A 13,015-nucleotide genomic window follows, 5' to 3' on the forward strand; every position below is an offset into this window, starting at 1 on the left:
GACCACAATACAATCTCACCAAAGTGGATATTATTGAGTGTCTTTGCCAGGCAATGGGCCAATCTTACTCCCACTAGCAATGCAGTCAACTCCATCTGAGGTAAGGATCTCTTCTTGATGGGAGCGACTCTTGCTTTAGATGTGAGTAAAATTGATTGTGCACTATTAACTAAATAGGCTACTGCGCCATATGCTTTGCCAGAGGCATCGCAAAAAACGTGCAAATTGGTGGGTAAGTTTGGTCCTGAGGCATTACGAGGAAATTTCAAAACGCCTAACTGATTAAAATCCGTTGAAAGTATTTGCCATTTGGCTTGTAACTCACTTGATAACGGATCATCCCATCCCATATGTTTCTGCCAGCACTCCTGCATTAGGAGTTTGCCCCTTATTAATATAGGACTAAGTAGGCCTAAAGGGTCAAATGGTTGACTGACAAATGAGAGCAGTGTTCTCATGGTAAGGGTTGAATTATCAGTTTGCACTGACTTGACATTCATCTCGTCAGTGCTGGTGTTCCATTCCACGCCTAGAACCTTTAATTTACTGGGTACCTGATAATCTGGAAATTCTTTCTCGATTACCTGGTTAAGCAGTTTATTATTTGAGGCCCATGACTGTAGAGGCATATTGGCTCCTAACAGTTCACGGTTAGCCTCATGGTAGATTTTACCAGATCAGCTTGATCATTAGTTGTCCCCTGGAAATTGTCGACATACAAGTTGTTGCTAATGGTTGCCTTATAAGGGCTGTCTGATTTCCTCAAATGAGTGTCTAATGTTGCTTGCAAAAGAAACGGTGAGGACGTAGCTCCAAATAATACGGAGGCAAACCGATAGGTGATTAATTCACTGTTAGGATCCAGTGGATCCTTGAACCAGAGGAATTTTGTGTAGTCACGATCTTCCTCCTGCAATCCTACTTGGAGAAAGGCTTTGCTGATGTCAGCTGTATAGGCAAAAATGCCTGTGCGAAATCGTAACAACACGTCATGTAGCCTTTGTGTTAGGCTAGGTCCCATTTGGAGACATTCATTTAAAGACACACTGCTCGGCTTTACTTTAGCACTGCAGTTAAAGACAATACGAATAGGTGTTGTCAATGAGTCTTTCACCACAGCATGGTGAGGTAAATAATGACCTGTTTTTCGGTCATCGTGTTCAACAACTTCAATGAACTTATTGTTAAGTTGTTGTTGGATAAGTTGGTGATACATGGTTAGTTTGTCTGGCTGCTTCTGCAGTTGTGTTAATTGAGACTGCAATTGTGAGGCTGCCATAAAATAATTCACTGGAAGTTGTGGATGATCCAACTTCCATGGGAGTCTTACCCAGTATTGTTGATTTGAGTAGACAACTGTATCCAGATATTGCTGGTAAGTCCACGTATCATCAGGACTTGGTTGCTCAGGGATGATGCCTAACGTATCTAAATCCCACAAACGATGTATTGGTGGGTCAGATTCAATATCCTCGGCTATTTCCCTGAAGCGTAGGGGTGACTGCTCCAAGCCTAGTCACGCCACAATTACATTATTGGATTGTTGGTTTGTGGACGCTGGACCTTGTCTGAAAAGCACTGGTCCTGTGAGCAATTTGCCCCCTGCGGACGACAACAAATTCATACCATGTTGCCTAGTGCATCCAGTTATAAATTTGTAATAATGATCCGCGCCTATTAGTATTCCAATATCTGTGAGGCAGTCGGAATTTATTTTATGATCCGCTAGCCTTATGCGGTTTCGTTTAAGGTGTCTCGCAGTGCGAGCTAATCCTGTGACCTGCAGGTCTGTAGGAATCTTATCCACTACCACCGCATGGATTGGGCTAGTAGAAGATCCTAATCTAACTAATAATTTAACTACCTTGTAGTCACGAGGTCCACTATTTGACAGGAAACCAGAAATGTTTAACTTCACACTTTTGGCAGGTTTTAAATTTAACTCATCTACCAACTGTTGTGTAATGAAGGTTTTCTGTGAACCTTGGTCAAAAAGACCCCTAGTGTTAATTCTAGATCTTCGATTTATTAATTTAAGTTGAGCTGTAGGCAAAGTAGTATTATTGCCTGACTCAGTAGCAAGTACATTCACTTCGTGATGTACTTTACAATATTGCACTGCAGTAGAATTAGTAAAATTCTCTCCAGTGGTCATGGTTGGTGTAGAAGATTTTCTACATAATGCGTAGTGGTGTACACCTTGGTTACAACGGTTGCAGGTACGTAGTGGTACTGCACATTTCTTGGGATCATGAGAGCCCATGCATTTGGTGCATTTGTGCAATTCCTGTAACCTTTTAACCCTAGCATTGTACGTAGGATAAACAGAACATTGGTAAGTGGTGTGTTCCTGATTGCAGAACAGACACTTTCTCTGGTTAATAGACTTAGTCTCTTTAGTAGACAAGTCATTGGTTATCTCTGAAGGAGATACTGAGTAGGTACCTACATTTCCACTTCTTTTCCTAGTGGATGGAGTGGGTTTGGATTTATATTTATTAGACTTACTCTGAGTCTGTTTAGGTTTGACTGAAATATCAGCACTAGTTGGTTTAGACTCAGGTCTAACTTTGTCATGAGTCTTTAACCTGTTAACTGTGATCCTCAACCCCTCGAAAATTTGATCGAGAGTAAGAAACTCAGTATTATAATGTGAGCAGAGCTCTGTCAAGACATTTCGAGGTAATTTCCTCTGTAATAATAGCTTGATAGACCATTCAGAAGCAGGTATATTAACTTTAGTACCTAAGGCCTTTACTAGAGACTCTACTTCTAGTCTGAAGCTTTGAAGTGACTCTGGTCTACTGTTTGGTGCATTCAGATCTAGCAATTGATAATAGAGGGTAGCTATACTTAACTCTTTGTTGCAATAGTTTAACTTCAGGAGTTTTATAGCTTCCTCATAATTACTCTCATTAAGAGTAAGGTTATGTATGACCTTTTTAGCCTCTCCTGTGAGAAGACTAAGTAGGTATGAAAATTTAGAAACCTTGTCTAGAGACTGTTTCTTATGGATGTGAACTTCAAAGGAAGTCCAAAAATTGTCCCAATTTTCTGTATCTAATCCTGAAAATGTAGGCAAGTCTAGAGTAGGTAAACGAACCTCTGGTAATTGATTATTGAAGTGAGACCCAGTGTTACTGGTATTGGATCCAGATTGTTTGGCTAATTTAGATTTTAGCCTGATAATTTTATCGTGAGTCTCTTCTTCATATTGGGAGATGTCGTCTACAGTTTGACTTGCTTCTTCAGGATCAGTTTCTACAGTATTTAGCAGATCAAGGTAAGATTGACCTGCAGATCTGACTTGATCAAATTTCAGATCAGCCAATCTAACTGATGCCTCTAAGTGATAAGAGTCAATGGGATTATCTTTAGTTAAGCCCTCAGCCTTATTAATTAATCTGGTCAAGTGACCTTTAAGGCCAATGTAGGTTCTCCTCAATTGCTCAGGAGTAGCCATGTTGGGCTTAGGTTCAAAGTTCACAGTGTTAGTATATGTATTACTAATGAAGCTTGGGTACTTGTTCATTAGTGAACAGGTAACATTAATTGTAGTCTAAATTAAGGTGACTACTTTATATTTTACCTCACTTGAGGTTGAATGTACCTACCTACCTAACAACAAATAGCTAGATATTTTGTGTACTGTCTGAACTCCACCATTAGTTCTCGTCCGGTTAGCTCATCCATATCACCATCAGAGTTAACGGAGATAATCCAGCAATACACAAAATAGATACACAAAATAATGCATACAAGAGAAATATTATGGAGACACTCCAATCAGAGTTATCTCAAAAATTAATCCCACCCTGTATAGGGTCAGCACAAATAATATAATACATACAACACTGACTAGTTTAGATCTAGTCGTAATAATTCTTAACTAAGAACTATAAAGTTATTTAGTCTGGGCTTGTACCAAATTCAGCACAATCTCAGCCTAAAGTCTACCTAATAACATGGGTAAAGATTTTTGTGGTGCAGTAAGGTGAATATAGTTGTGCTGTATTTTTGGGTTTTTTGTTTTATAAGAGTGCTCTTGCACACACAGGTGAACAATTATGTACAGTTAAGTTTGGCTTGCTAGCCACAGCCGTTTGTGATGGTTGATGGTGTTAATTAACTTGTCAACCACATGCAACCTAGATTCCCCTGACAAGTGTACACCATCTCTGGTCAGGTTCTGTCTGTAAGGTCTGGCTGTAAATTGGATATATGTGGCATCCAATCTCACTCGTTTTTTCAGCCTGAAATTTATGTACTTAGCAGCTCTCAGGTAGTATTCTGGGGTTACTCCCCAACGATTATCTTGTCTTGGTTGGCGAGGTTCCACTAATGTGAATACTACTGATTCACTGATGAGCTTGAAAGAAGAAATTATGGCTTTGAGGTGTTTGATCACCTCGGCTGGATGACGAGTGGGGTGGATGTCATTACCACCTAAGTATATAATGGTTAGATGGTGAGGCCACTCTAACGCAGGTGTTAGGGTGGGGTTATTATAAAAGTTATGAACTGTTGCTCCTGGTGACCTAAAGATTCTCACCTCTGTGTGAGGTATAGGTCTAAGTATTGTGGGTAATTGGCTATGACCCACTAAAGCTACCTTATACATGAGGTGAAAGTAGCAATATGTTAGTGTGATCTAGGCTAACTGATGTGTTACAATGTTAGTTGACACAATTAATTAAATAGTTAGTCTAGCTTCTATCACACAAGGATTAGTTATTAATGGTTAATATTTTAATTATAAATTTAATGCCTATCCGGTTCGATAAGGACCATAATGTGGGATATTTGGGGCTTGAATGTGATTATTTAAATATTAATGTAGTAAATTAAATTTCGAAGGACCACCCACTTTTATAGTAAAGAGGGAAACTGAGAATTTCTGATCATTAGATAATTCCTAGATGAACCAGTAACTATGGATAAAATACTAGAGAATATGATCATAGAAATAATTAATGGGCTGTATAATTAAATGAATCAAACCCTCAAACACCTACATTGGGGGGTTATTACTGGAGGTAAGTACGTCCAGGAATTAGTGTGGTTCGTTCACTGATTCAATTAATAATAATCTAATCCTATAAAATTATATTGAAACTGATATCATTACCATAAATGGGAACATAGATTATAAGTATAGTAATGAGAGTTACAGTAAACACATATTAATCCAGAGGAATTCTGCATATAAAGAATTGCAATAGATTCATGAAAGAATATAAAATCTTAGCTTAATGATGATTCCTTTAGACAAGCCAATGGAGTTTCCTCTAATTCTCTGGACTCGGTCGGCTGACGAATGGGACGGATTAACATGGGAGAAGGCGGCAGGAAGAATACTTCTCACGTGCTGCAAGACAAATATTTACAGTAGCAACTAATTTAACTACTGAATCTATATATTCAAGAAATTGAGAGTTACAGGTGACAAAATTTAATCACCTGTTATTAGATGTTATCGTGCGTCATAACGGTCAATCACCCAGCTACTACTAGACTCTTTACCAGATGCATCACATAAAGGGAATATACTTAGCTGAAAGGGCACTGTATAAGTTTTAAGATTGCCGAAATCGCGTCCCCAGGCTCCGGCTAAGCCTATCCTGGATAGTGGTGCGCTTCACTGGCTGGTCACGTGTCGTCAAGAACCAGGTTAAAAGGTTCCTTATCTGACACCAGCACAAGCTGAAGATATTATCTGCAAGGTTATTCACGCCTCACAGTGGCGACTTTCATCTGAGGATGGATAACGTCTGCCCTAGTGGCTGGGCAATGGCGTCTCCTTGTGAGTACGGTATGCGCAGGTCTGCCTCAGAGGGGCTCTCCACGTGTACTGAGTTGGTCCTCCTCAACCCACGCCGCGTCGCGCGTTCATAAAACAAATTATGTCACGAACACTAATATTTCTCGCATTTACGCTTGAAACGTTGAAGACTGGACGGGTTTATTATTTAGAGGAGGAAATTATTATTATTTACCAATTTAAGAATAGTAAATATATAAGGGAGAGGAATTAATGTCTCCCCATGGCATTCACTGGTGACGTTAACTTTTATTACGAGATAATCGCTATGACTCCAACGCTCTATTCGGCTTTTAGTTGGAGGTCAATTCATCTGCAATTAGTTATCATACAGAATGCCTTAGTTATAGAGAATCGAATTTAATTCTCACATACCTTGGATATAATGTGTTTATTGTAAGGAAATCTGACGCAATACTGGCGTCAGGTGACGTGAGAATTCTAGCCTACTGCACAGATGAAATTATTAGTACATGAGAATTCTACGTGTTGTTAGTTTTACTTACTACAATAATTAGTATAGTTAGTAATAAGTAATGAGAATACAACAGTGTTGTATTCGGTGTTGGAAATATCCAACACAAACACCTCTAACCACTGGTTCCAACGAGTTCGCAACAGCAACAACCCCAGCCCTCGATAGATGCACCCCATCACGAGCATACATTTCATTTCTTCCATAGAAGCGTTCCCAGTTGTCTATGAAAGATATTGCATTTGATTTGCAATATCTTTCCAGCTGGCAATTGACACCAAGTGCCCTCGACATCCATTCATTTCCCACTTCCTTTCTTGGAAGAATGCCACATATGATCGGGATTCCTCCCTTGCTCCTAACTAATTCAATGGCTGTCCTAAATCTCTGTGTTAGTTCCTCACTCCTAACTCGCCCAACATCATTACCCCCTGCATTACCCCCTATATCTTTATAAAGGGAGTCAGCACATGTGCTAGGAGAGTTAGTCTGCGAATATGTTTATAAAGAGTCTGCATATGTGTTTAGAAAGGGAGTCACCCTATGTATTTAGAAAGGGAGTCACCCAATGTATTTAGAAAGGGAGTCACCCTATATATTTAGAAAGGGAGTCTGGGTATGTATATAGAAATGGAGTCAGCACATGTGTTTAGAAAGTAAATCATTACGTGTAATTAAAAAGGTGTTAGCACATGTGCTTAGAAAGGCAGTCAGCATATAAGTTCACAAAGGAAGTCAGCATATGTGTTTAAAAAGGGAGTCAGCATAAATGTGCTAAGAAAGACAGTCAGCACAAGTGCTTAGAGAGGGAGTCAGCACATATGTTTAGAAAGGAAGACGGTACGTACTCACCTAATTGTGCTTGCGAGGGTTGAGCTTAGTCTCTTTGGTCCCGCCTCGCCACTGTCAATCAACTGGTGTACAGATTCCTGAGCCTACTGGGCTCTATCATATCTACATTTGAAACTGTGTATGGAGTCAGCCTCCACCACATCATTGCTTTCCATTTATTAACTACTCTGACACTTAACAAATTCTTTCTAATGTCTTTGTGGCTCATCTGGGTACTAAGTTTTCACCTGTGTCCCCCTTGTTCATGTCCCACCGGTGCTGAAGAGTTTGTCTTTGTCCAGCCTGTGAATTCCCCTGAGAATTTTGTAGGCGGTTATCATGTCTCCCGTTACTCTTCTGTTTTCTTTGGACGTGAGGTTCAGCTCCTTTAGCCTTTCCTCGTAGCTCATACCTCTCAGTTCCTGGACGAGCCTTGTGGCATACCGCTGAATCTTCTCTAACTTTGTCATGTGTTTAACTAGGTATGGACTCCAGGCTGGAGCTGCATATTCCAGGATTGGTTTGACATAAGTGGTATACAGGGTCCTGACATGTAATTAAAACGGTGTTTGACATGTGCTTAGAAAGGAAGTCAGTATATGTGTTTAAAAAGGGAGTCAGCACATGTGCTTAGAAAGAAAATCAGTACGTGTGCTTAAAAAGGTGTTAGCACATATGTTTAGAAGGGGGGGGGGGCAGCAAATATGTTTAGAAAGGAAGTCAGCATATGTGCTTAAAACGGGAGTCAGCAAACATGTGCTAAGAAAGGCAGTCAGCACAAGTGCTTAGAGAGGGAGTCAGCACATTTGTATAGAAAAGAAATCTGCACATGTGTTTAGAAAGTTAGTCAGCACATGTGTTTAAAAAGGGAGTCAGGACATGTGTTTACAAAGCAAGTATAAGCTTGTCTTTAGAAAGGAGACAGCTGTTGGAAATAACCAACAGTTTTTATACATCTCTTGTATTTTTATACAACATTTTGTATTAACCACAAGTAGTTACTAAAATTACTAACTTGTAAAATTAATCAGTATCATGATTTTATAATACGCAATATTTTTTCAAATCCTTCCTACGACGTGTTCCATCAGGCAGCCCAGGAAATATCTCCACATTGTTGGATTGAAAACAGAGTTCAGTTTATCACTTCCTTTACTAAGGATAATTGCTTACTAATAAGTTTATTTTCGTAGCACATTGCTGCTAACTGGAACTCCCTTATTTAGTTGAAATTAAACACTCCAGTGGAAATTATTAAAATGTAAAATAATTCCACTTTATTTACTTAGCTTTAATAAACCGACTTACGCTACGAGAGGTTATATTATAATATGAAAGATTTAAACATGGCATCAATACTCACCACAATCTCTTCCTTCCCTAGTTAATTCCGAAATATATAAATTCATTTACGCTCGAGGTACCTACCGAGTGCCGCGCATGCGCAATCGGAGGAAGGAAGGAGGAGAGCGTCAGAACGTCTCCGACGCCTTTACATGGAAAGCGTGGGCATCCATCTTGCCAAAGTTACTATGTAGCAGAACTCCTACTTAACGACTCATAGTTACGTCATCCTTGCATCAGTGGGTGCCAGACTTCGTGGAGATCTACATCTGTATTCAACACAATTCCGGCCGAGCATAAGTCCTAGTTCCTACTGATTTTTGTTATCGAAGTGCACTTGATAACATTTTCATGTGTAGGTTGCTCGTTCGTTATGCCACGCGACAACACCATAAACAAAGTTAGTTTAATTAAGTCTGGACTCCCACTTTTCAATCAGAAATAGTGATATTAACTATAGTTTAGACAACTTTTATATTTAATCTGCCTTTCAGCTTGACTGGAAGCGGCGTGAAGGAGAAGAATTACTTTCATTCCATGTGCTTGCTCGATATCGTGTTGCAACACGTGTGCTGTCGTTATCGCCCTACACTTTTCCAACTAATTCAGTCGAACAGCTAAGCTGACATTATTTTTAGTAGTGTAGTATTAGATATACTAACATCTAGTTACATGAATGATTTCTTTTCAAATTGCCATTTACTTGTCATTTATGAATGTTATACTATTTACTTACTACATTTCATTTTATTCTATGTCTATGAACCATGATTTGAATTTACATACACATTTCTTTCTGACGGTTGAGCCAGCGTCAGATTATTGGTGCTAATATTATATTACTGGTGCTACACCCATATTATTGGTGCTACACCCCCCCTCTTATATTATTGGTGCTACACCCCCCCTCTTATATTATTGATGCTACACCCCCCCTCTTATATTATTGGTGCTACACCCCCACCCTCTTATATTATTGGTGCTACACCCCCCCTCTTATATTATTAGTGCTACACCCCCCCTCTTATATTATTGGTGCTACACCCCATCCTCTTATATTATTGGTGCTACACCCCCCCTCTTATATTATTGGTGCTACACCCCATCCTCTTATATTATTGGTGCTACACCCCATCCTCTTATATTATTGGTGCTACACCCAGATTATTGGTGCTAATAATTGGTGCTAGGATTATTGGTGTATCCTAGGACTAAGATACTTAATTGTATCCTAGCGCTCGTACCCCCCAATTTGTGAAAGTTAATTTGACTCTTATTTCGTGATAAATACAGTCTTAAGATCCATAGGACACTAGTTCTTGGTAACAAATTAATACACTTGTTCATTCTTTGTTTTCCACTTTTTCTCAAAAGGTGGTGGTCCTTCGTAGCTATTGAAGTCTTTTCATTTTAATTACAAACATTGGAGTCAGATTTTCCCACTACAGCATTTGTGCTTAGAGAGGGGATCATCACGAATGTTTAAAAGTGAGTCATCACGAATGTTTAAAAGTGGGTCATCACAAAATGTTTAAAAGTGAGTCATCACAAAATGTTTAAAAGTGGGTCATCACAAAATGTTTAAAAGTGAGTCATCACGAAATGTTTAAAAGTGAGTCATCACAAAATGTTTAAAAGTAAGTCAAAATATGTGTTTGAAATTGAATCTGCACATGTGTTTATAATTAGTGTCAGCACATGTGTTTATAATTAGAGTCAGCACATGTGTTTAGGAAGGGAGTCAGAACATGTTTAGAAAGGCAGTCAGCGTATGTGTTTAGAAAGGGAGTCAGTATATGTGTTTAGAAATGGAGTCAGCTTATGTATTTAGAAGAGAGATCAACACATGTATTTATGAAAGGAGTCAGCACACGTGTTTAGAAAGTGAGGCAGCATATGTGTTTTAAAAGGGAGTCCGCATATGTGCTTAGAAACCGGGTCAGCACATGTGCTTAGAATAGGAGGAAGCACATGTGCTTGAAAAGGGAGCCAACATATGTGCTTAGAAAGGGAGTCAGAATATGTGTTTAGAAATAGTCAGCACGTGTTTAGAATTAGAGTTAGCATGTGTTTAGAAAGGGAGTCCGCGCATGTGCCTAGGAAGGCAGTCAGCACATGTGCTTAAAAAGGGAGTCAGCATATGTGTTTAGAAAGAGTGTCAGTACATGTGGTTAGAAAAGAAATCTGCACATGTGTTCGAAAGTTAGTCAGCACATGCGTGTAGAAAAAGAGTCAGGACATGTGCTTACAAAGAAAGTATGGTTGTGCCTTTAGCAATGAGAGAGCATTTGTGCTTAGAAAGGGAGTCATGTCAAAATGTTTAAAAGTGAGTCAGCACATATGTTTTGAAAGGGAGTCAGCATATGTGTTTAGAAAGGGAGTCAGGATATGTGTTTAGAAACTGAAACAGAATATGTGTTTAGAAACGGAATCAGCACATGTGTTTATAATTAGAGTCAGCACATTTGTTTAGAAAGGGGGTTAGCACATGTTCAGAAAGGTAGTCAGCGTATGTGTTTAGAAAAGGAGTCAGTTTATGTATTTAGAAGAGAGATCAACACATGTGTTTATAAAAGGAGTCAGCACATGTGATTAGAAAGTGAGTCAGCATGTTTTTTGACAGGGAGTTAGCATATGTGTTTATAAATGGGATCAGCACATGTGTTGTGAAAGGGATTCAGCACATGTGCTTAGAAAAGAAGTCAGCACATGTGCTTGAACAAGGAGTCAGAGTATGTGTTTTGAAAGGGAGTCAGCACATATGTTTAGAAAATTAGTCAGAATATGTATTTAGAGAGACAGCACATGTGTTTTGAAAAAGGAGTCAGCATATGTGCTTAGAAATGGAGTCAGCAAATTTGTTTGGAAAGGGAGTCAGCATATGTGCTTGGAAAGGAAGTCTGCACGTGTGATTAGAAAGGGAGTCAGCAGAAGTGTTCAGAAAGGTTCAGAAGTCAGCATATGTGATTAAAAAGGGAGTTAACACATGTGCTTAAAAATAGAGTCAGCACATGTGCTTAGAAAGGAAGTCAGCACATGTGCTTACAAAGAGAGTCAGCACATATGCTTAGAAAAAGAATCAGCACATATGTTTAAAATGGAGTCAGGACATGTGCTTAGTAAAAGAATCAGCACATATGTTTAAAATGGAGTCAGGACATGTGCTTAGAAAAAAAGTATGCTTATGTCTTTAGAAAAGAGTCGGCATATGTTTTTAGAAAAGGAGTCAGCACATAATGTTTTAAAAGTGAGTCAGCACGTCTGTTTAAAAGGGAGTCAGCATATGTGTTTAGAAAGGGAGTCCGCATATGTGTTTAGAAATAGAGTCAGAATATGTCTTTAGAAATAAAGTCAGCACATGTATTTAGAGGTAGAGTCAGCAAATGTGTTTAGAAAGGGAGTCAGCATATTTGTTTTGAGAGGAAGTCAGCATATGTTTTTTTAAATGGGGTCAGCACATGTGTTGTGAAAGGGATTCAGCACATGTGCATGAAGAGGGAGTCAGTACATTTGCTAAAAAAGGGAGTCAGTAAATGTGTTTAGAAAGGGAGTCATCACAAGTGCTTAGAAGTGGAGTCAGAACATGTGTTTAGAAATAGAGCCAGCACATGTGTTTAGAATTAGAATCAGCACATGTGTGTAGAAAGGGAGTCAGCACATGTGTTTGGAAAAGGAGTTAGCACATGTGTTTAGAAAGGTAGTCAGCATAAATGTTTAGAAACGTAGTCAGCACATGTGTTGTGAAAGGGAGTCAGTACGTGCGCTTAGAAATGTGTTAGCACATGTGCTTAGCAAGGGAGTCAGCAGATGTGTTCAGAGAGGAAGTCAGCATGTGTTTAAAAAGGGAGTTAACACATGTGCTAGAAAACAGAGTCAGCACATGCATATGTGCTGACTCTGCATATTAGAAATGCTGGCATGCATATTAGAAAAGGTTTCAGCATATGTGTTTGATAGGTAGTCATCACACGTGTTTACAAAATGAGTCCGCGCATGTGTTTAGAAAGGTAGTCAGCACATGTTCTTTGAAATGAAGTCAACACATGTGTTTAGAAAAGGAATCGGGACATATGCTTAGAAATGGAGTCACCATATGTGTTTAGAAAGGGAGTCAGCACATGTATTTAGAAGTAGAGTCAGCACATGTATTTAGAAGTAGAGTCAGCACATGTGTTTAGAATGAGAGTCATCACATGTGTTTTGAAAGGGAGTCAGCACATGTGCTTAGAAAGTGAGTCAGCATATGTATTTAGAATAGAAATCAGGACATGTGTTTAGAAAGGGAGTCATCAAATGTTTTTAGAAACGGTGTCAGCACATGTGTTTAGAAGCGAAGTTGGCATATGTGTTTAGAAAAGGAGCCATGATATGTGTTTAGTATAGGTGTCAGCACATGTGTTTATAAAGGTAGTCAGCACATGTGTTTAGAAAAGGAGTAAGCACATATGTGTCGAAAAGAAGTCAGGACATGTGCTTCCAAAAAGTGTATGCCTATATCTTCAAAAAGGGAGTCAGCACATGTGCTAGGAGAGTTAGTCTGTGCA

At 39.1% G+C, this 13,015-nt stretch overlaps 1 protein-coding gene across 1 annotated transcript in view; it reads left to right on the top strand.

The window, feature by feature from the left end:
• The window catches only part of LOC138352266 (uncharacterized), a 41,330-nt gene extending 32,233 nt beyond the window's left edge, over window positions 1-9,097 (top strand). The window contains exon 2 of the mRNA XM_069304645.1: window positions 8,966-9,097. Coding sequence (XP_069160746.1) covers window positions 8,966-9,097 — 132 coding nt within the window. The remainder of the gene's footprint in view (window positions 1-8,965) is intronic.
• Window positions 9,098-13,015: the final 3,918 nt, after the last annotated feature.

The sequence above is a fragment of the Procambarus clarkii genome, chromosome 5, assembly GCF_040958095.1.
Source record: "Procambarus clarkii isolate CNS0578487 chromosome 5, FALCON_Pclarkii_2.0, whole genome shotgun sequence".
Classification (NCBI taxonomy): Eukaryota; Metazoa; Arthropoda; class Malacostraca; order Decapoda; family Cambaridae; genus Procambarus; species Procambarus clarkii.